This window comes from Balaenoptera ricei, chromosome 8 (genome assembly GCF_028023285.1).
Source record: "Balaenoptera ricei isolate mBalRic1 chromosome 8, mBalRic1.hap2, whole genome shotgun sequence".
Lineage (NCBI taxonomy): Eukaryota > Metazoa > Chordata > Mammalia > Artiodactyla > Balaenopteridae > Balaenoptera > Balaenoptera ricei.
In genome coordinates, this window is record NC_082646.1 from 86,603,780 (window position 1) to 86,628,818 (window position 25,039).

Sequence of the window (25,039 nt, forward strand, 5' to 3'; positions counted from 1 at the left end):
GCTTATGAACTCTGCTCCTATTGAAGGCCCCTCCATTTGATTGTTTCCTTCATTCATTTTTCAGAACACTTTAATGTCTACCAGACATTATCATACTGGTAGAAAAGAGGGGGAAATTCTATCTGAATAAGACAATTCCCATACTCCACACTTCTCTAGTCTTCCACATTGACATCAGTGTTACCTTTCCCAAGTACAGAAATATGTTTATAACACCCCTTAACTGAAAATGCCTAATTTGGTTTCCTGTTTCCTGCCCCCTTCTAAATGCATGGCAGACTGTCAATCACATTACCTTCCTGCCAACCTTAGACATAGCCTTAGAATTCTCTGCAGAGGGTCTGGGTGGTCACTACCAGTTAATAAGAATTAGAATGTGAGATGAAACCCATTTTAAACCCACAATATGAAATATAAACTTCTCAAGTTGTATATAAGATTTATACCACTTAATCCAAGCCTACCTTTTTAGTCTCTGTCCTGTGTGTATATAAAACACTATATTCGCCCATCCTATGAGAACTGCTCTTTGTGAATTGCTTGTATTTCTGCTGGTGATGCTTTTCACTTTCTTATTCAACTCATCCTTCTCCAAGGGCAAATGATATGTTATTATCTAATTTCTTATATTTGTTTCCATAGCACCACATGCATTTTAGAGTACTTCTCTACATTGTTTTATAGTTAGTTGGTAGTATAATTCTTTTCTCCACCAGACAGAATTCTCTAGAGGACAGAGAGCTTGTTTTATTATATTTTCTGTTGTATCTCCAGCACCTATGTTAATGCCATTTATTCATTCAGTCAGAAAATATTGATTAATCATCAACTGTGTACCAAGTATAAAATGTGTTGTAATAGGTGGATATTAAGCAGTGGTAAATTGTTCTAATTTAAATGGGAAAGCTATTTGAATAGTATCATTTTTAAGTGTGATTTATTTAAATGACTGTGAACAAACTGCAAATTAGAGAGGGGTTATTTGCAACTCATATAGTAGAATAAGGAATAGTCCACCAGCTAAATTTTTAAAAACAGGAAAAAAGTAAAAAGGAAACTTAGGTAGTCCTTAAACACACAAGAACAGATGCCAAATTTCAATTATAATAAAAGAAATGCAAATTAAAGCTATACTGGCCTGCCATTTTTCTATTATTAGATTGTCAATAATCTAATATGTTTGGTAAGACACTAAATTAGCAAAGGTGGGAAGAAACTAGTACTCTCATACTTTGCTGGTAAAAATGTAAATAGGTACAACTTCCATAGAGGGTAATTTGACAGTATCCTTCAAAATTACAAAAACGTACACCCTTTGATTCTTTTGGAAATTTACATCATGAATATATTTACTCAGATGTACAATGAATTATGTATGACCTACTTATGAGGCATATTTTTTTAATAATAGAAGATTGGAAATAACCTAAATGTCCATCAGTAAGCAACTAGTTAAATAAATTACAGTATATGTGGACAGTAGAAAACCATACATTTGTGTTAAAAAGTAAAAGGAAGCTGTATGTAATCAGAATTTGTTGCAGGCATAGCTTAGAATGTGATTGAGAACTGGGTACAAGAGGCCAGAATAAATGTAGTTATTCTGCTTGGGAAAATGTGAGTTAATTTATAAAGATTAAAACAGACAAGCAATGTAGGGACTAGCACTTGAGAACCCTAATAGCAAAGAACTTCATGCCTTTAATCTGGCATATTCATTTAAGTAACTGGGCTTAAGGGTGACTCTTCTGTAAAGAGTGACTGTATTTCTAATTTTTTCTGCTGGTATGTTCTGAAAGTCATTAAGAACATAAGCTCTAAGTTGAATTTAGCTTTTGTGTAAAGACAATATACCAATTCAGTTTTAGATCATATAAAATACTTATATCTTCCATTTCTTTTATTTTTACTCTTATCTCAGCTAGGTTTTGGTCTTTTCATTGGTCACTTAACATTCTTGAAGTGAAATTGTCAGTGAAAATGCAAGTGATTGAAACTTTAAGCCTTTTTTTCTTGCTGCTTCTTATAAAATCTGTTTAAACTTGGGGAGAAAGTTCTTTGTTTCTTTATAGTTAATTGTTTCCTTCTGTATTGTATTTACAGATGCCATTCCTGCCCCCTTTCACATATGAGTAAATACTGCTTGCTCTGTTTTTACTTTTAGAGTATGGTGTGCTTGCAGTTGTTACTATGGGGGTAAACTTCTCAGAGGTTACACATTAACACATAAGCCTCAGTTTTCAAGGCTTACAGCTTCAGTGTTTTAAAAATTATGCTCTTACAATGATGTTCTCCAGATGACTTATTTTCCCGTTTTCTTCAGGACTCCCTTAAAATATCACTTTATCGGGAATGTCTTCCTTTGTCACTCTGTATATAATAAAACCTCTCTCTCTTTTTCTCATCCTTTCACCACCATATTTCTCTTCAGGGTACTTGCCATCATCTAGCAGATAATATATCATCCACCTCCTCCTACTAGAGTGTGAACCAATGAGAGAAAAAGACTTTTACTATTTTGTTTTACTGGCTTGTGGTAGGTGCTCAATAGTTATTTGTTGAATACAGGAGTGAATGACATATAGTATGTGAATTAAATGTTAAAGTGAGTCAAGTTGTATTAATTAATACACATAAATTAGCAGTTTATTTTGAAGTTACAGTCAATGGTCAAACTTAAGTTTACTAGTATTTACAAGTAAGTTCTGTCAAGTTTAGAAAATAGAATCATCTCTGGCTTCTTTGCTTTTCTTTGAAATGTCACTGGCATGTATATTTGCCTGTCACAGAAATTTTATATATGATGATTTGCCAAGAGTGAGTAGACTTTGAGGATCACTCATCATTATCTACTTTATTAATCCAGACCTTACCTTGCCATTATCATTTTAAAAACAACAACAGTAAAACCCTGGTTTTCTGTATTTTACTTGGGACAAACTATAGTTAACACTATTATGAGTGAAGATTAAACAAGTAGTCCAAAACATAACGTAACAGAAAGGTATTCGGTTGATTATCAGAGATGCCTCTTAATACAAGTCATCACCAGGTCCTAAGAGTGTAGTCATATTCCCATTTAGGGAATGCAAAAACGGATAAGAATATGTACACCTAAATAAATAACAGTAGCTCAGTAAAGCATAAAGTAGTGCTTCTTCCTGTTGGAGGCGTGTGTAGTTTTTAGAAGCCTACCTTCCCTCATCCTGTGATTTTGATTTTCTCTCTTAGATGGCCATGCCTCCTTCTTTCCTATCCAATCATCAAACCCTATTCCGTCTTCACCCCAAGAATTCATAGTCTACAGCATGTTCTGAGACTTAATTTTTTCAATATTGTAGAGCTCTACTACCAAGGCCTACAATGGCTCCATCAATTTATGACAGCATATTAGATCTTTATTATAGTAAATCCTCATTACACTTTGAATTTCCATCTTACTGGTTCAGCTACAACAGTCCTGTGATAGATGTGTGCATGTTGTAGATGACAACAAATACCATTTTTCCAATAAAGCAATGTAATTGCAAAGGATAGTGATGGATCTTCTGATTCTCTGGTGAATCATGACACAATAATAATAATTAATAATATTTATGTAGCACTTTATAATTTACAAAATATTCATTTCCAGTATTGCATTAGATTCTCACAACAGCCTAGTGAAATAGTTATTATTAGCTCTGATTTCTGGTGATTGAACTGAGGTTCAAAATGGTTTAGTAACCATTTGGGTTCTTGCTTTCTGTTATGCCATACTGAGAAACAAGAAATGATAACAATAATAAGAAAATGTCTTATTTAGACTGTTTATTTGTGGTACAACTTTTCTCTGAAATTTTTCTTTCTTTCTAACATACTTAAGTTGAGGGATGGTATTGTTTTGTTGCTCTGTGCTCCTCCTGAAACCCCATTAGAGTTCATTTTCCTTTAGCATAACCATTTCCATTTTACTCTCTTCCACAGTTGGCAAAGTTAAAGGGTAGTTTATGAATGTGAAACAGAAGTTTTCATAATGTAAAACTAAAGCAACGTGTCTTATCAAACTGAGTAAATGGAATAGTTATTGATGATAGTTTAATTTTTTTAATGCATTTACTTTTTCAGGAAGTTGATAGGTTTTCATGGATTACCATTACTACTACAACTACTGCTACTACTACTATTATTATTATTATATTTAAAGCATTTAATGACCTTTTTCAGAGGAAATATTTTAAGTCTTTGTTTTACAATTCTAAGCCTCAGAAGATTTCACAGCATTCCAGTTATCTGATGATATGTTAATGCTATGTGTGTTGGGTAGAAAAAAACTTACAAAATTGTTTTTCCTGTAAGAGTATATTTAATTTTCATTTTCATTTTTTATTGAAGCATTGAAGTTTTTCATCATTAATAAAATGGTTAGTGTCTACCTTGTGAATATTTTAGTTGCCCTATCTAATCTTAATTTCTAAAAAATTAATAATTTAGTTGTAATAAGAAAAGCTTCCAAATTTATTTTTACATTTTGATTAATTATTTGTGTTCTATATGTAAACTGTCACAGCATGAAATCAACTTTCTGCCTTGATTCATCCCAAATCTGAGATTTCTATTACTTTAATATTATAATTAGAAACATTGATAGAGACGGCAACTTAAAAAGCATACTTTGCTTCTTGGCAATTTAGCATATTTCTCCAAGTGCATAGGATTTCAAGAACCTTCAGTCCACTAATAAATTTATTAACTCAAACTTAAAAGAAACGAAAAGTCTCTCTTTCTTTCTCTCTCCCCATGGCCAGTCCGCCAAAATAGATTATTCATGCTTATTTGATTCAGGTAGGCTTTTGCAAGCTTCCCTACTAGGCCTGGGAATGTGGTACATTGAGGCCTTTTCAGAGGCTTCTGACATAGACCAAGCTTTTATTGCATGGTGTTTTATTATTACCAAATCCTAGTCTCCACCCAGTTTGTAGGCACTCTGCTTATTCTTTTGAATGAGGAAAGGTTATCACCTACCTTAATCCATGCAGCAGTGTGGATTAAGGACACCAGTGTGCCCCAGGATTCTCAAAGAGGATCCTGGAAACTTCTTGTTTCTTCTTTTTTGCTGTCTTTACTAAATTCTATTGGGCCTTAGGGGGATTTGCATCTGAAATGGGCAACCTGGTGTTTTTCTCAATGAAGACATCAGATCAAAGTTCAGTTAGTCAAGGCCTTTCTAAAACATTAAGGGGGTTTGGACTTACACAATAAAAAGATGAGCTCTAGCAGAGATTGCAGTAAAAACATTCTGAACTATAATCCGGATAAAGAATAGATTATAGGCCAAAGAACAGACCTTGTTTAAATTGCTTTAGACTAATAACTTTACATTTAAAAACTTTACATCCTATTTTTAAGAGACAAATTTTAATGTGACATAATGTATTTGTCAGTTACTTTTCGTGGCAAATAGACAAATCATGTTTTTGAAACCATACTTCTGTTTATATTGTATTGAAAAGATTAGATTAAGCCAACTGATAGGTCTCTTTCATTAATGAAAATAAACAGTACCTTATGGAGGAATGAACAGCTATTTTATCTAGAAAATAAATGTCAAACCCTCAGATTCTGAATCTGAGAATAATGTTTCTATTAGACTTTAATTCTCTATTACTATATAATTTGATGTTTGTAGGCATTTAAGAATATGAATTCTTGAAGTCTTAAAATGCAAATATCTAGTGTCAAGCAAATGTCTGTTTCTTCTCTAAATTTCAAAGTTGCCAGTTACTTAGTAAAATAAGTTAAGAACCTACTGTGTATAGTTCTTCAGTTTCTGTAAAGATTATCTAGTTTTGTTGAATGTTCTGAAACTTGTCTGTTTTGTAGCATTCAAGACAGTGGAACTTAAGTAAATTTAGATCAGAGATTTTATTAGAAACTATTGCCAGGTGGAATCTGTTACTAGTTCAACTTTGGATAGAGGTATATTTGGATAGAGATATATTTCTAATGTGATGAATGAAAGAAATCAGCCCAGAGTCCATTCAAAGTAATGTAATAATAATTTTATATTACTGGGCTTCAACTATCCTATGTAATTAAATTCAGCATCAATAGTTATTAGAGTTTCTTATAAGAAAGATAATTGGTTGGAGAAATTGTTGTAGAGGGCACAAAAGAGGAATTATCAATGAACTCATGAATATGCCAGGTTTCTGGTTTAACTATTAGAGCTTATGTACATTCTCCCACTGTATCATGTACCTTGTTCCTATCTGGAATATCCCAGTATATTTTATACTGTTAGCTCAATTTTAAGTTTGTAAGAAGTTTTGAATACTATATATACACATGGTCTTCTGAGAATTTAGTTTTTAAATGATGCTCAGTTTAATGTATATAAATAGCTAGTTTCTTTTGGGCCCCTCAGCAATGAAATAGTGTGGCTTAAGTTTTCTTTTCATTCTTAGTAACTGTAAATTTATTTTATTTTTAAAACTTGAAGTCTTAAATGTTAATTGAGTTATGTATATAAAATTTTTGAACTGAGGAAGGTATAGTATAAAGGCAAAGAGGTGTTCAATTTCTTATCAAACTTAGGGAACCACCAGGAGTGAAGATACCTGGGAGATGTAAAGGTTGATTTCTAACTATCAATAGTTTATAATAATAAAGATTGTTGCATGCTTCTTTGAAATTTAATAAGCCTATGTATATCAGCTCTTCCTTATTTGCATTAAAATGCATAAATATATCAGAATTTTGCTGAATGTAGGATAAATAAATTGCAGTTTAAAGAAAAATTTTTAACAACCAATATGGGTTTTCTTATCAGGCTAGACCGGTATCATCTTCAAGATTTGGTCACTATTATGATGTATCAAAAAGGATACCACAAGAACTAATTGAGGCTTCAAAATGGCATGGATTTTTTCTTCCAGAAAAAATATCATCAACTCTTAATGTAGAACCCTGGTAAGTTAATGATTTCAATTTACCACAGTCTTTGAAAGAATGCATATTTAAAGGTACATATCCTAATAAATGTTTTCTGTATAATATGTAACCTTAGTTGTACATGTTTCATATTATTTCATTATATGTGGTTTTCTTCTCTTTCTCATCCTGTAACTGTTGGACCTACTATTACTCTTAATTTGCAACTTGAAAAATCTGGATACCAAATTTACAATACCTGCTGTTTTTATTTTCAATAAAATGTGAAATAGTTCTATATTAGGGTCTTTCAGCCCTAAATGCACATGGATACCTAAATATTGCTTATTGATAATAATAGCATTGAAAATAGTATAAAATCATGCTTTTGCTCCATGTTTTTTGATACATGCTCTTTCAGAAAGTAAACAAGTACATGTTTTCCAATATTTTATTTATTAAGGCTTTCTACTTCTAGTTATGCTGTAAATAAAATAATCTGTATTTTTTTAGATAACAAGAGAATTTAGAGTTTGAGTTTTGCAATGAAAAGTTTTAAGTAATAAAATAACAACATATAGTGTTACTATTAAAGCACAACTCTGAAAATTACAGTACTTGACATTGAATAATTTATAAAGTATTAGGAATATTTAATTTCAATTCTTATTGCAGTTGGATCAAGGGAAGGTAATTCACAGAATAGGTTGTTGCCTCTGTTTTCTTTCGCACTGTAAAACCTTTATTTTCAAAGTGAAATGAGTTATTAAATGGAAATTTAATAGATAGGAAGTTGTGAATGGAAATGACTTAAAAATCTAGAGTCTCTTTCCCAGAAATATTACCTGAAAATTTAGTGGAGACTATCCTATTTATTTTTATTAAATCTCTTTCCAAAAAAATTATTTATTAGTGTATTCTCCAGTCCATATGGCTGGAGACTTACCGAAAGTGGTGCTTTGATGATGCTTTAGTGTTAATAGCTGCCATTAATGAATGACTGCTATGTGTCAATCACTCTACTACATACTCTACATTTGTTATCTAGTGTAATCCTTGTATCAGTCCTATAAAAGTTTGTGCAGTGTTCCCATTTTCCAGGAAAAGATACCAAAATTCACAGAGGTGATTTATCTGAGCCTCAACTATTAAGTGATCAAACCAGGATTAACCTAAGTCAGAAGATCCCTCTCTTTTTTCTTTGCCTTACTGCTTCAAAGGACTTTGGTGGCCTTCACCTTTATCTTCTTGTGTTGTATAGTAAAGAGCACTGATAAAGAAATTAAAAATCTGGGTTCTGGTACTGAGTTCATCCTACTGTTACTCTTGGGCAAATCCCTTAAATTCAGTGAAAATAAATATCCTCTTTTGAAAAATAAGGGCGGAGTATGGGGGTTCTAGGAGGAATACCACCTGTCCTTCCTATATCACTAATTTTTTATTAAGTTTGAATGATTATATTGATTATACTAGTTCCTAATTTTTGTCATTCACTGAACCAGACATACATATACGTACACTTGGGAAATAGGTCAAAATAGTGTTTCCATGATTTGTCAAATAATAAATCATGGAACCCAGATTCAAAGTCAGTTCTTTCTGACTTAAAAAAATCTGTGTTAGCAGTAATGCTGTCTGTACTGCCTCCATTCATGGAGTACTTAGGGAAATGAAAAATGAAAAATGTACATTAAGTATGATGTAAATACATGAAAAATAATATAGTGTTACTTTTGTAATTAAAAAAAAAATTAAGGATAAAGCTTTCTTTAAGTCGGAAAGTACAAAGTGTTTTTCATTTGTTCAGCAACTAAAGAGAGGAGGGAATTAACATTTCTCAATTTTCTGTTCAGTGTCAGGCACTGTTCCAGGCATTTGACTGTGGGATATCTCATTGAATCCTCCCAACAACCCTCCAAGAGAAGCAATATTATCCCCACTTTATAGGAAACTTGAGGTCAGAGACGATGAGCAGCTTTGCCACTGTTTCAGGCTCTGGGTGACTAAGCAGACACCCAAACCCAAGTATCCAAAACCCTCTGCTCTCTTTTCTATGCCAGGCTGTCTCCATTTACTGCTGCAGTAACTGTACTGCACACAAAGCTGGGCACCAGAAAAATTAAACCTTATTGGATGTGGAAATATAGTCTTTAAAGTATATTTTAAGAATATTTTTGAGAACTAACAGCTTTGCATGGAACAGGAAAATTTATAGATTTTAATTACCAGGGCAGTATTTCATTTCATAGTAGTTAACTGATAATTCATTTATTTCATATTAAACTTAAATGCTTAATTAAATGTAATTAAACTTTAAACATGTAATTAAATTAATTTTGAAAATGGGTACTTTACCATGTGAGGTTTATTTTAATTTATGAAAAGCGTGTGCTCATTTCACTAAAATGAACTTTACTGGTTCATTTATAAAATAATAAAGCTAAGCCTTACAGTTGTCCTTACTTTTCCTATAATTAAGACTAGAGGATATAGCTGTGTCCCACTATTGTGTGTGAGGATATAATATATAATTTTATAACTTCTAAAGGCACTGTTGAAACATATAAAGATTTTTTTACAGTAAGAAAAACAAGGTCATTTAAAATCTACACTAACTAATTTAAAATTATTGGTAGGTTTGCCAATGGAAAATGTTCATACATATAGTTTAAACTTTCAAGTTGAAGCCTAGGTATAAAAACCTGAGATATATCACAATAATATTACCCAGATAATTTTGTTTTGATATTTCACTGTTATAAATCTGATAATCTCAATCATAAAACAATGATAGAAAAACTGATTTTGAGAATAAGTTGGTAGTCTACAAATTTAAAATTTGACTTTGTTTTGAAGTAAACTTTGCTAACAGGTATGCCCAAGCACAGTTCTGTTTCCTCACTAGAAAGATATTGTCATTATTTATTATTTATTAACGAATCTACTAACATACTGCTTATTCAACTGTTACAGACTGAATGTTTGTGTCCACCCCACCCCCTGCCAAATATATGTGATGAAGCCCTAGTCCCAATATTTGGAGATGGGGGCTCTGGGAGTTAATTAGAGTTAGATGAGGTCATGAGGGTGGAGCCCTGGTCTGATAGGATTGGTGTCCTTAAGAAAAAGAGGGAGAAACACCGAGCTCCCCACTCTCTTCTTGAGTAAACACCCAGGAAAATCCATGTGAGCTCACAGCGAGAAGGTGACCATCTGCAGCTCAACACTAAACCTGCCAGCACCATGATCTTGGACTTCTAGTCTCCAGAACTGCAACAAAATAAATTCCTGGTGTTTAAGCCACCCAGTATTTTGTTCTAGTACCCCAAGCCAACTAATACACCTACTATATTGTAAAATGTTACTTTTTAAATTATAGATATGTTAGGTCTTGAATATTGAGTTTCCATAAAGTTGGCAGTAAATAGAATGATTTTTTGATATGTTTCTTTGAAATTCAAGATTTTACTTTTGCATATCTACGCTAACAATAGCTAGTAGTAGCTAAAAGTTTTGTATTAAATTGAACGAACTGAATTCTGAGAGAACTAGTTATCTTCCTAGGAGAATTTCTAGTGGAAAAACAGTGGAAAGCGGATAGGAATATTACTTAAGATTTTAGGAGTCTTTTTTTTCATTTTTTTTTTATCCTGCCAAGTCTCTTTACCAGAGTAAATGGAACCTCTATATAAGCTTCTGTAGTATCTTCCTAGACAAATTGTAGCTATGCTTCCCATACATTCCTACTAGTATTCCTTTGTTCATACTTCTGTCAGAACACTAATCTCATTACACTTAATAATTTGTCCTGTCTACATTCTTATCTTCCCCCTCACGCATTGGAAATCCTTGAGGAAAGGGTTATGCTTTTTTCATCTATTTATTCTCTGAATCTAGGACACAAGTGTTGAGTTGATAGTTAATGAATTAGTGAATCAATGCACAAAGTATAGTAATAACTCAAATTAACTATAGTCTTGTTCTTAGCACAAAGATTTAGTGGGATGAAACTGGGTAACTGAAACATAGCCATGTAAGAGTATATTTTATTTCAAAAATACAGATCTCAGATTGAGAAGCAGAGAACCACAATATATTTAGAAGTTACAAGCAGAAAATTCACTCACAAGAAAGGAATTTTGAAAGAGAACTTCTAGGTAAGATTAAAAGTTCAGAACAGAAGTCATAAAGTTATAGAAGTATACTATAAACTACTCTATTAAAAGAATATAGTAAATGATATATTAATCAAATCTCAGAGCTAGGGGAAAGGAAGATGTAAGTGTAAGGAGGGATTTTACCTATCTACTTATCTGTGGGTGATATAATTAAAGTCAAAAGATAGTATCTGAAACTTTAGAGGGAGAACTATTATCCTGAACCTCATTTTGACCAATGAAGAGAAATGACTTGCTTATATGTTTGTCTTTCTTTCTTCTTTCTGTCCTTCAAGGGGGCCTTTGGGTACATGGAATTTAGTTGATCATTCTAGCATGCTATTTTCATTGGTATCCATGTGTTTTGTTTTGTTATTTTCCACCTTATTCCCACATTCCTAATCCCAGTCGTGTTCCCCATAGACATACTGTCTCTTATTTATGTGTCTCCTTCCATATTTCTATTCTTCCTTCAGTAAAGTAATCATTGACCCTTGACTCCTTTCTCTCTCTCACTCCCTACATTCAATCTATAAGCAAATCATGTCAATCGTATCTTCAGTATATCCAGATCCTGATCACTTCTTGCAACCTGTACCTCTACCACGCTAACCTAAGTCACCCACATTTCTTGCCAGGACTCTTGGAATAGTCTCCTAATTAGTCTTGCTCCCTGCTCCTTGGTGGCTCCTATTTTTCTCCAAAACAGCCCTCATGAACTTTTTAACGTAGTGTTGTCCAATAGAACTTTCTTCAAGGATGGCAATTTTCTATGTGCTGTTCAAAATAGCAGCCACTAGCCACATGCAACTGATGATGAGCATTTGAAATGTGGCACTGAAATTTTTATTTTATTTTAATTAATTTAAATGTAAGTAGCTATATGTGACTAGTGGCTATCTTGTTAGACACTACAGTTTTACAACATAAGTCAGCTCTTATCACTACTCTGGCTCAAACCTTTAATGAATTCTCATCTCATTCAGAATAATAAACCTATATCCTAACAGAGATCCATAAGGTCTACATGTCCTTACCTAATCTTATTGCTAGCTACCTCTCTGATCTCTTTGATTTCATTGAGGTTGGGGAAAAGGGTGAAGGGAATATCAAGAATGCTTTTCAGACATTAGAACTAGGATGGTACCGCTTACAGATATAAGTAGACATAAGCATATATCTAACAATATTTATTGAACACCTTCTCTGACGTGAGCACCTTGTGTGCCCCTGAGTACCTTTTATGAGCCTAGAATTATGTTAAGCTCTAGGTTTATTGTAGTAAACAAAGCAGCTGTTATCCTTGACCATTTATAGGTTACAATTGAGCAAGAAAGCACACAAATTTTTTTTTTAAAAAGCAAGTAAACAAACAGATATATATGCCATTATGAATTGTGATAAGTAATATAAAGACAAAGAACACTTTCCATAAATTGAGTGGGGGAAATAAACTTTGAGTTGTGTTCAGATGAGGCCTCTCTGAAGACCTGTACCTGAGACTTGAAGAATAAGAAATAAGAAGGTGGTCATACAAAGACCACTAAGCCAAGAAGTGTTCTTGGAGGAGGGAACAGCAGGTGTAGTAAGAAAGGAAAGAACTTGGTGTTTTCAAGGACCTGAAAGGCCATGTTGCTGAAACAGAGTGAGTGAAAGCAAGGGCTACAGGAAGATGAGTTCAGAGAGATAGGCAGGGGTCATACCATTCTTTTAAGAAATTTGTTCATGAAGGGACAGAGAAAAAGCAATAATTGGAAGAGATTTGGGGTGACAAAAGTTGTTGTGGGGTTTTTTTTGGTTTTGGTTTTGGTTTGGGGTTTTTTTTTTTGTTTTTTTTGTTTTTGTTTTTTGTTTTTTTTCTGTTTTGTTCTGTTTAAATGTAAGTGGGAAAAAATTCATTAAAAAGGGAATGGATGAAGAGGTAGCAGCAGTTTCTAACTATATGCCATTGGGCAGATTACTAATGCCTTAGGAAAATTCTTAAACCACTCACTACCTCTGTTACCTATCTATGAAATTGGTCTAAAAGTAATACTCTTTGAACACTGCTTAGTACATAGGAAATACCAAATAAATGTTAGGGGGTAGTCAGAGTGTTTTCTGGAAAAAGCAGGAGGTGCCTCAGAGCAGGTGTGGAAGGACTGACCTTTAAGATATAATAACATTTCCTCCACTGGAGGGAAGGAGAGAAAGGAAGCATAAGAGAACAGTGTAAATGCAAACAAATAGGTTTGTACAGTTGTAGGCAGAGTCTTGAGTAACACTGAAAATATGGATGTCTTCTCTTTACTTAGTGAATAATAGGCAGGATCATCCACTAAGGAATAGTTACTTACCTCTTAGGAGTTTGGGTTAAATGGGGAGGGTTTGAAATGGTTGTTTCACAGACTGGAAGAATACGCGGACTGGAGAAGTATCAAATATTTATGGGGGTACCAGTCTGTCGGGCTGTGTGACTTTCTTGCATCTGTGCTGATTCCTGGGTGCAAACAGGATTGAAGTTTTGCCAGATGCCGTCAGCAGAAGGACAAAGAGCAGAGAAGTATTAAAAGGTGAACAAAATGATGGACCCCATACTCTAGGCTAAAGAAAATGAATCGATAACAGCTGCTGTTGATACGGGAGGAGAAAAAGAAGGGATAGTAGACTGGCAGTGGACTAATCTTAATAGTGAGGGTAAATGAACAAAGCAAGTTACCAAGATTAGAAGTGTTGATTGAGAATAAGGTGTTTGAATTAGGACTGTAAACCAGGTACAACATCTTCAGTTGATAGAGGGAAATGTCCAGAAGCTTGATAATGGCAGCAGCTTAAAAAGAGAATGATTGGGGTTGGCTAAATATTTTTTTTTTAAAGGCATGGAGTTTTTTGTGTGTTTTGTTTTACTAGAAAGTAGGCGAGGAGGAGTGGTTTGAAAATGACACTGGAGAACAAAGGGGATGCCAACCAAATCTCCCAAATATTGAGGAAAGTAGTCAAAGTTGCAACTTTACTTAGTTAGACTCAAGTGCCCACCACCCTCCAAAGGAAATCCAGTTATCCTTTGGAGGCTCGTGGGCACTGTAGCTTTTACTAAGATCTAAGGCTGATGGTAGCTGTGGAGACTGCAGCAGTGGATGTAGTGGAGAGGTTGTGCAGCAGCTTTTTCTGCATAAGAGACCTGGGGTGGTTACTGAGTTTAGCATCCAAGATAAAATAGAGCGAAAAAGTGGAGTATAGTAATAGGACACAGAGTACAATCCTGTTTACATAAAATTTTAAATAGCTTTTCCCAAATTCTTTTCTAACACAAATTCAGTAGATGTTAATTTAGTTTCTTAAATATACTTAGTGATATTTGGTCAAATAAACCCATGAACGACTAAGCTAAATCTTCTTATACTGTGAAACTCAGTATATATCAGTGTTGAAAAGGCTATGAGAGAAATGCCAAAATTAAACAAATAAGTAGTTATAATAACCCAGTTTATATTTGTTTATTGGTAAAATACTCTTTTCAGAATCAAAAACATTTTTATCAGCATACTTCTTAACATCCCACAGTATTTTTTCTCAGTAAGAGAAGGAAGGATTGACATAGAGAGATGTCTGAAAGGATGTTCATCAAACTGTTAACAATGTTCACCTTTGGGTGGTGGATTTTGGATTTTTTTTTTTCTATTCCTTGTATGTTTTGTATATTTGGTTTTTAAATTTATTTATTATTTATTTATTTATTTATTTATCGCTGCATTAGGTCTTCGTCACTGCGCGCAGGAACTACTCTTTGTTGCAGTGTGTGGGCTTCTCATTGCGGTGGCTTCTCTTGTTGCAGAGCACAGGCTCTAGGTGCACCAGCTTCAATAGTTGTGGCAGGCGGGCTCAGTAGTTGTGGCTTGCAGGCTCTAGAGCACAGGCTCAGTAGTTGTGGTGCATGGGCTTAGTTGTTCCGTGGCATGTGGGATCTTCCCGGACCAGGGCTCGAACCCATGTCCTCTGCATTGGCAGGCGGATTCTTAACCACTGCACCACCAGAGAAGTCCTGTTTTGTATATTTGAATTTTTATAATGAACAAACATCATTTTTATAATGGAGAGAGATTTCAAATAAGTGTGGAAAGTATAATCATTTGAGGATAATATGGTGAAATCTTTATCTTATATCTCACATCAAACTATATTTCCAAAGAGTTAAAGGTTTAAATACAATAAATGAAAATTATAAAAGTAATAGAGGAAAATTAAAGAGACTGTCTTAAACTCTTGGAGTAGGGAAATAGCAGTGAGTATATCTAGTGGTTCTCCACTTGAAGGAATCAGAACTCTATGGAGAAATGTTTGATTCAAAGGAAAGAAAAAGATAAACCTGTAACATCTTTTTATGCTTAGAAATGCTTAAAGAATGATGAGGGTATGTCAAAAGGATACAGAAGCCAGCTCAAAAGAACTCCCACTGGCTAAAGAAGAGGCAATTTGAGCATCAAACTATATAAATATAATAATGGATTGTAACCCATTTAATAAAACAGGAAGCCACGAATACTTAGACACAAATAAATGAATGAATGAGTGAGTTATTAAGGAACAAGATATTTACATAGCCTCAAAGTACCTCCCTACAAAATACTGACTACTGCAAAGGGGAAAGTATAATTTTATGGTGGAGAAGCCTGGCAGACATCACCTTAATCAAATTAACGTCACCAGTAATGGGGCAAATTGAAATTATGTATCACCTGATAGCATGCAATGAGAAGATCTCAGCAACACTTCTGCGATATTCCTACCAACTACTCATAATTTAAATCTAATCATGAGGAAACCTCAGACAAACCCAAATTGGGAACATTCTACCAAATAGCTGGCCTGTAATCCTCAAAAGTGTCAAGACCATAAAAGTCAAGAAAAATCTAAGGAATTTCCAGGTTGAAGGAGACTGAAGAGACAACTTGGGTGCAACATATGATTCTGAATTCAGTCCTTTTGCAATAAAGGATGATACTAGGACAAGTGGCAAAACTTGAATGGGGTCTGAAGATTTGATGGTAGTATCAGTTTCCTAATTATATCAATATCCTAAGTCAGATGGTTATATTATCATTATGTAGGGGAATGTTCTTGGACATTCTAGGACTCATACTGTAACTTATTAAGAAGTGATGGGTCATCATGTCAGGAACTTATTCTCTAGTGAAACAGAGAAAAAAGATTTTTCGATATATGCAACTTTTCTATAAATTTGAGATTGTTTCAAAATTTTAAAAAATACAAATGTGTGTATATGTATGTATATACATATATATATTTAGTAAATTAAGACCATTTTTAAATTAGTAAAAACAAATTGAGTGCCCTAATGCAAAATGGGCAAAAGATATCAACATGCTGTTCTCAAAAGAAGATATAGAAATAGCTAATAAAGCTAACTAATAATCAAAGAATTGTAAACAAAAACCAAAGAGATACCATTTTTCATCTGTCAGATATTTGAAATGATAATGCCTTGTGTTAAAGATAGTGTGAAGAAACACATGTCACTCGTGTTAATTGTACAAGTGTACATTATTAAAACAATTCTAGGAAAGTATATCAAAAGTGAGAATGTACATTATCATTGTTGCCATCGTACCATTTATAGGAATCAGTAAAATTATTTCTCCTTTGGCAAAAAAATATAAGTACTTGAGCAAATATTTTCAATCTGGACAATCAGCTCTCTTTTCCCTATCCCATTCTTTCCTTTGAGAAAAACCCATTTGGAATTCAATTCCTCCTTCAATAGAGGCCCACGCATGAACTGTGGCCATATTCCTTTTGCCTTCCACATTACTTAGCTCACTCCTGAAAGTGTTTTAAAAGACTAAATAAGTGAAAACACTAATTCAAAGAGATGCATGCACCCCAATCTTCATAGCAGGATTATTTACAGTACCCAAGGTATGAAAGCAACCTAAGCATCCATTAACAGATGAATGGATAAAGAAGATGTGATATACATATACAATGGAATATTACTCAGTCATTAAAAAAAGAATGAAATTTTGCCATTTGCAACATCATGTATGGAGCTGAAGAGTATTATGCTTAGTGAAATAAGTCAGAGAAAGACAAATATATGTTATCACTTATGCATGGAATCTAAAAAATAAAACGAATGAATATAACAAAACAGCAAGAGACTCACAGATACAGAGAACAAACTAGTGGTTACTAGTCAGGAGAGGGAAGGGTGGAGGAGCAGGATAGGGATAGGGGATTAAGAAGTACAAACTACTATGTGTAAAATAAATAAGCTATGCGGGAGCCCCTATGCGAGCATTTGACTTTACTGAGACCTCTGTACCATTGCCTATCATCTATCACCTGCCTTGATACACTCTTTCAACTAATTAACCATCTTGATCCATGGTCAGTTTTTTTATCTTCACTTCCATGTCCTTCTCTGGCTTTGTCTCACTTGCTCAGCAAAACTACTATTCTGGTTAAATGGGACTCTGAGTGAAAAGACAGAAAGTGGTGGTTGCGGGGAGGGAGTGTATGAATTGAGATTATACAAGGATAGCAGTTATTGATGATGACAAGATCTAAGGTATGACCATGGGAATGAGCACTGTAGGTAGAATGGAGACAAGATCATTGGAAGAGAGGACGTCAAGAAACTAAAAGGCCAGGGTGTTTGAAAGATGAGTAATGACCCAGAGTTGGAGAGATGACAGCAATAATGATGGATAGTAGGAGACAAAATTCAGTGACTTTTTTATATCAATAATTAAAGGAAATTAGAGTAATTGAACTGAATTATTTTTCATGAAAGATCATAACCACTGTCAACAGTGTCCCTGTCAGACAGTGGATTGTTTCATGGATGTATGCAGTTCTTCCATCTTCATGATCTTAGTACTTTCCCAGCTGTGTTCCAGAGGTTTGTGCTGGTCATAGCCCTCCTTTGTGCCCCTAATATTACATCTCTGTATATTCTTCTCTTAGTTGAGTATCCATAGCGAAGAGAATCAAATCCAATGTTGTCAGGCGAAAAGCATCAGAAAAGAAAAATCAATAAATGACATCGTTCAGTGTAATAATAATGGAATTTTTAACTTGAAAATTACTTGTGAATAGACTTCACAGTCTTTGTAGTCATATGCAAATTATATGCTAATATAACTTTAGCTCAGCAAACTGTTTTACAGTTAGTTGAAACATTTGATATTGTGCCTACTGCCTTATAAGTATGTCTCACTCTTTGTCGTAGATGAATACCTGAAATATATGTGTGAATAGATTTTTAGTAATACAAATCATATTTTCTCAGTGACTTGCATAATGTCAAAAATCCTTCCTCTTTAAGTTAATCATAATTGGTAGTGATAACAGTTTCTCTTCCTAACAAGTAGTTAAATCAATACTTAAATGCACCAGAAATTCTTATTTTTCAAAACCCAGCAATGAATCATTTTAATGAGAAAAGTCATTCTTAAAAGAAAAGAAAAATCATCCTTGAATCATATAATTTTAAGTCAGAATGGACAACAGAGATTATCTAGTATAGCTCCTTCGGTTTACAAATGAGAAAATTTTGAAGCCCAGAACAGAAAAAGTAAAGAATTTGCCTCACATCACACATTTTGCTACAGTTGTTGGAACAGATAGAACCAGAACCCAGATCTTAAGCATACTTTCCACTGTGCTATACTGGTATCTAGTTTGTATACTTGTAAATTTATGCTTTTCAATATTGAATTTTCTTAATAAACCATACACCAAGTTAATACTAGTGAGGCTTATTGGTGAAGTTCTCACCAGTGCAACTAAAAGAGAAATACCTCCTTAAGACTATACACCTGAATACTTTGACTTTATTGAATGCAGCCGTGTTCAAACCTCATCTGAGCCACATTGGTGTATTTGAACCCACAGACTTTTCATTGAATCTGGATCTCGCTGTGGATCTCACTCTAATTTAACCAAAAGAACTTAACTCAAAGTTTTAGAAAACTTGAATTTTAAGTGCCACTTCTGTTACTTAATTGTTGTATAGCCATGGCCAAATTACTTGCCCCTCATGGGTCTTAATTTTCTCAACCATAAAATGAAGATAATGGCTATACTTACCTCACAAAGTTACCGTAATGATCAAGTGTTGTGACAGTGATGCAAAAGATTTTGAGTATTTATTATGTGCCAGACACTTTGCCAGTTGATATAATTACAATCAGAAACAAATCCAAGAGCTTATTTTCTATGAGTTAACTTTTCACTTATCAACTAGTTAATTTCACATATACTAATTTTATTTTTTTAATTTATTTTTTCACAGATGAAATCTTGTCTCCTGTTACCTAAGTTTTTTTTGTTGTTGTTGTTACATTTATTCTTTGATCACATTAATACTTTTATAAGTATTCCTTTGTTCACTGAGAAACTGCAAGGTAATTATCTGTTATTCATTATCTACTTGATTTCTTTTCTAGGTATACATCTGATTCTTTTTCTTACAGTAATGTTTTTTATCTTTCTTAATGAGATTGAATGACAGAATTACCTTTCACAGGAAAACCAGTGCCATTTGTTGATATAAATTAAAATTCTCTGATGCAGATATCCATTAGACCTCTTACTGAAAATCAGGGGAGGAGGGATATTGATAGGCATGAAAGTCTCAGTTTTTTCTATCAACTTTTTAAAACATCTTAAACTTGGTCATCAGAATATAGGTTTACATTGGGTGGTTGGATCCCTTTACATTTTAAACGTAAAAATTAAAATTCTAATAACTTTTTTATATTCTTTGTACTGTTATAGTTTTAAAGACATTGTAGAATTTCAAGATAGATAATTTTACTATGAAAGTTGTTGAAAATTATGAAAATCAGGCAAAATAAAATACATGATTTGAAATGTGCTGCCTTTGAGATATGTTATAAACACCACGATAACCTAACCTTTGTGAAATGTTTGGAAACATTAATAAGGAAGCCAGAGTCATATTTGTAACTGGGTTTCCTTCTTGACAACTCCTGTTTTATGAGTTACTAGACTGCTGAACAAACAGAAAGGCAACATCCTCAAAATTAAAGGGGTTTAATAAAAAAAAAAAAATTTAGGTGACAAGATATTTATTTTCAGCAAAAAAAATATATTACTATAAATATTGTTGACAAGGAAATTTATCTCATGGAGGTTAACAATACTTAGTATTTTAATATTAATACCATATAAACTAGTTCAGTTTTAAAAGTTCTAATCCCACGTATCAAAAAATGAATATTCTCAGTGTACATAAATATTGATTTTTTTCCCATTTATTTTGTCATCAAAGTGTTCATTTTCCTAGGAATCTAACTAGATCGGAAAATTTACTTTATTATAAAGTTCTAATCACTGTTAGTGATTGGGTTGTTTATGTCAATGTGAAATAAGGAAAGAGACTAAGACATATTTGGCTTTATGTCTTGTTTTTGTTCTCATATCAAGAGAACAACCGCCCCAAACCATTGAAGAGAATCTTAGACCCACTATAGTTATCTTAACAGGCTGTGAAAAGATGAAATGGATAAATGGTGGCAACTAAAAAACTAAGAAGTAATTTATGTATGTGGTATTTAGTAGTGTGCCTTTAGATAGCAAATTTACTACCAAATACTTAAGGCAGATTTTATTATTGAACAATTTTGGGCAGAGGGAAAAATGCTTAAGAAACTTTTTGAACATATGAAATAATAATGGTCTTAGGTAGATTCATTATTGGTGGATTAGGATACACTGGATATGTTTTTGATCCACCCTCCTTTAACCCATATGAGATTCGTCAAATGGTTGGCTGGAATTCATTTCATAATATGGGGCCTTGGAGCAGATTTTAGCCCCTGTGCAAAGCTAACTGACCCAGATAGGGATTGAATCTGCTGCGTTCAAACAGCAACGCTGTGTTCTGTAAGTTGAGCTAGCGAGGACAAATACGTGTTAAGATGTGAAATAGTCACATCGTTGTCCTTATAGAATATCATTGTTTATAGACACATTTCCTCACAAAAGTAGAAAAATGTGGTCATGAAATCCACTGTATTTTTATTGAAAATGGAGAAATAAGTATATGAGAAATAACTGTACTGCCAAATCCTTCAATTGGAGTAATACTTGTTTTGCACAGAACACCATTCTTTTCTCTTGGTTTTCTTTTTTTGTTGCTGTTCAAGAGGTACTTTTGGGCTGGGTGTGACTGTTCTATAAAATGTTTACAGTGGCAAGTGGCAAGAACCACTTGCCATTGATTTTGTACACATTAATTTAAGCAGTTTGCTACATTTCCTAACTTACATTCTTTAATGTTACCTGAATGCTTCAAATTATATTTCCTTTTTTCTTTATGGCAGGCACTTCTGCCTATATGATCACTTTACTTAGAATCACAGTTAAGCAAATACTTTTGTATTTTTTTCTTTTTTATAAATTTATTTATTTATTTTTGGCTGCATTGGGTCTTCATTGCTGCACTTGGGCACTCTCTAGTCGCGGCGAGCGGGGGTTACTCTTCGTTGCGATGTGCAGGCTTCTCATTGCGGTGGCTTCTCTTGTTGCAGAGCATGGGCTCTAGGCGCACAGGCTTCAAGAGTTGTGGCACGAGGGCTTCATTGTGGCTCGCGGGCTCTAGAGCGCAGGCTTAGTAGTTGTGGCGCACAGGCTTAGTTGCTCCGCAGCATGTGGGATCTTCCCGGACCAGGGCTCAAACCTGTGTCCCCTCCATTGGCAGGCAGATTCTTAACCATTACGCCACCAGGGAAGTCCCAATACTTTTGTATTTTTAAGATCACCTGCAGCTTTTACAGTATTAGGCACTTCAATTTCGATGAAATTGCAGTGTTCCAGAATTTCATTATCATGACATTTAATGTTCAGATATAGCACACAGGTTGTCCATTATGAAGAATCTTAAATTCAGTTAATGTTAAAGCAGATTTTCTTCACTCTTACTAAATTTTTGTTATGTTTCATAGCACTTGTAAAATATTTTGAAATAGTAACATTAATGCTAACATTCATGTGGGAAACAGTTTATCTTCTTAAATTCATACATTTGTCTTATTGTCTTTTTTTTTACAGACAGAAGTGGAGCTTATATTCACTTGTCTTCACTTTTCTTAAAAAATTGTTTTTGAATTAATATTATTTTAGCGATTTGTTCTAAGAATATTAAAACTTTGATGGAAGATGAGCTCAGGTGATCAGGACATTGATTCAGGTGTACTTGGCATAGCAGTTCATTAACTATGTGTTAATTATCTATGATTACTCCTGAAAAGCTATAGTGGCTTCATCTTTTAGGTTGCTTCATTAAATCATTAATTTTCTTGGAGGTAACTAAGCCTGACATAATTAAGTCGTCTCAGTCTCCACAGATTTTTATCTTCCCATGATGTCAAGAACATTGACCTAGTTAATATAGGGCATTGCAACTTATTCCATGGATGTACTGACTTTTTATTTTAGAATGCCTTATACTATTTTGTCTTATATTTAAGTATAGTCTCATAAATGTATATCTTTTAATTATTTATTTAAAGTTTTAGCTTACAGTTTATATTTCCTGTGTAATAAGCCCATTTATGCATTTGAACCACTTCTTATCAACAGTTCTTTGAACCATGGCTACATAAAGCTGCTGCAGTTTATCCAGAACATCATTTCTGAGGAAGGATTTGATGGATCCAATCCCCAGGTATTGAGTACCTTCAAAGCCTTTTTATAATCATGTGTGTAATGCTGTTTTTAAACTCTCTAGGGGTAGACCCAGAAGGTCTTAGAATAATCAACAGCGAACAAGCTGTTTCTAAGCATAGAGGATGTAAATAAGCAGAGCACAGGCAGCCTTAGTTTGTAAATGTGTATTTAGAATTTTAGCTAAGTTCTCAGTGGATGCACATAAGGAGTTCACATACGTTGTCAACATTAATTATTTTTAATTATGTATTTGTAGTACCTGGAGTTTAAATACCACAGTTTGAAAATTACTGTTAAATCTGCAAGCCTTGTACTTTTCTATCTAAATTTTTTTATTTTTGTCATTTAGGCCTTAATGTTAAATTATCTTATGAGTAAGAATTAATTATTTCAAGATTTTATTTATTATATTATGCTTTGAGTTGTCTCATTGAATAAAAGATGCATTTTTATTTGCTACATTAAAACATTTTATAAGTTAACTATTTCTCTGTAGCTCTATTTTTAAAAACTTCCTCTGGATTCCTGCTATTAAAAATGTTCCGGTTAGTTTAACTTAAACAAAATGAGGGAAATTTTATTTCTAGATATCATGCCTTTCACAATTCTATTCTCCTCAGTGATTTTAATTGCTATTGCTGCTAAAAGTTTTGTATTTCATTTATAGTATTTTAGCAGAATTATTTCCAGAGCACCATTATTTTTATTGAAGAAGACAAAAAAGCCAAAAGTCTTATTTTCAGCATTATCAACTACATTTGCTCTTAATTCATATCATAGATTTTTAAATATTCTTATAAGCTTTATTGCTATATTTAACACTTTGTCCATGGCAAAATAAATACTTTTAAAATTTGTTTTGATCATCAGTTTAATAGCAGGTTGAAAATACTTATGTGTATATGGCAAAGCACAGACATTCATTTATAGATGGTTTTTCATGTATGTTACAATTTTTGTGATGGCCCTTGGTATTTAGTACAGTTTTATTTTGCTCATTGTTGTTCCATTTTTGGTCCTAGCTAAGATTTATGGGCACCATGTCTTCTCTTTGGTGGCAGTGCCCGTCTGGAGAGGTAATTGGTCCCTGACAGACACCTCTCCCCACTTGCTCTGGTAACTATGGAAACAGGCATGTCATAACAGTTCCTGTGGTACAGTGTGCAGAGCTGCTGCTCTTGTAGGATGATGACACATCTTCTAAGAGCAAGAAATTTTATAGAATGCAAAAAAAGCAAAGGCAGTAACAAAGAGATACCCTTATACGTACATATATGGATATGTATACACACACACACACATGCAAAGAACCCTTAAAAAGCTATTATTGGAATAGAATGAAAGGTTTGTTTTCTTACTTGTTTATTTGACTATGAATTAACACTTTTCAGTAAACAATATTTTATTTCATGAACATTGATAGACAACAAACTGGTTTGGGTCTCTGAACCAGAGGTTCTATAACTTTTGACCTTCATAAAGATTAAACAGGGTTGAGACAGACATTTTTATGGTGAATACCAGGAATGCTAAAAACAAATTTTAAATTAAATTAAATATGCCAATAAGTTATTATAAATATATATTTCCAATTTTATTAGAACTAAAATATAGTTAATGAATTTGTATATTTTTTAATTATGGATTACATCATTTGCTAAATTACCTAGTCTATACATCTGCCTCAGAAACTTTAGATTACTTCCGAAAGCCACAGAAATGCATCTATCAGGCACTACTTCAAAAAATATTATTCCCGAGTCAAAATAATATTCTGACACTGAAATAAATCCTACTTTTTAAAAGGATATTTTCATCTTACTTTCTCTATCACAACATTTTCAAATAAACTAAACTAGTTGGAGGCAACAAATAGAAATAGACTCTAAGGAACAGAATATTATATACTACCATATAATTAATAACAGTAATAAGTAAAGTATTGTAGGTCATCCGTAAAGATACTTGGAGTGGAAACATTTACAAATCGCTGTCATAATTTTATTTTTAATTTTTGATTTTCAGATATCTAAGAAATAATACAATAAGTGAAATTTGAACATTGATTTTACTTAGAGTACCAGATTAAATATTTTAGATCTTCTCATAGGGATAAATGTATTTATTGTTCAGCTGTCAGCAAACATTTATTTTTTTAATTTTATTATGCCTTACAGTATGCCCCATTTTTATATGGTGTAGCAAGGAATTATATGTCCCAAACAACACAGGAAATTTGTAACTCAGCCTTTGTGTTTACAATACTGTCATAT

The 25,039-nt window shown here is 33.3% G+C and overlaps 1 protein-coding gene across 1 annotated transcript in view; it reads left to right on the forward strand.

Annotated features, from left to right (window-relative positions):
• Positions 1-25,039, forward strand: part of ELP4 (elongator acetyltransferase complex subunit 4) — a 234,737-nt gene that overhangs the window by 65,277 nt on the left and 144,421 nt on the right. The window contains exons 5-6 of the mRNA XM_059929629.1: positions 6,812-6,951; positions 22,680-22,764. Coding sequence (XP_059785612.1) covers positions 6,812-6,951; positions 22,680-22,764 — 225 coding nt within the window. The remainder of the gene's footprint in view (positions 1-6,811; positions 6,952-22,679; positions 22,765-25,039) is intronic.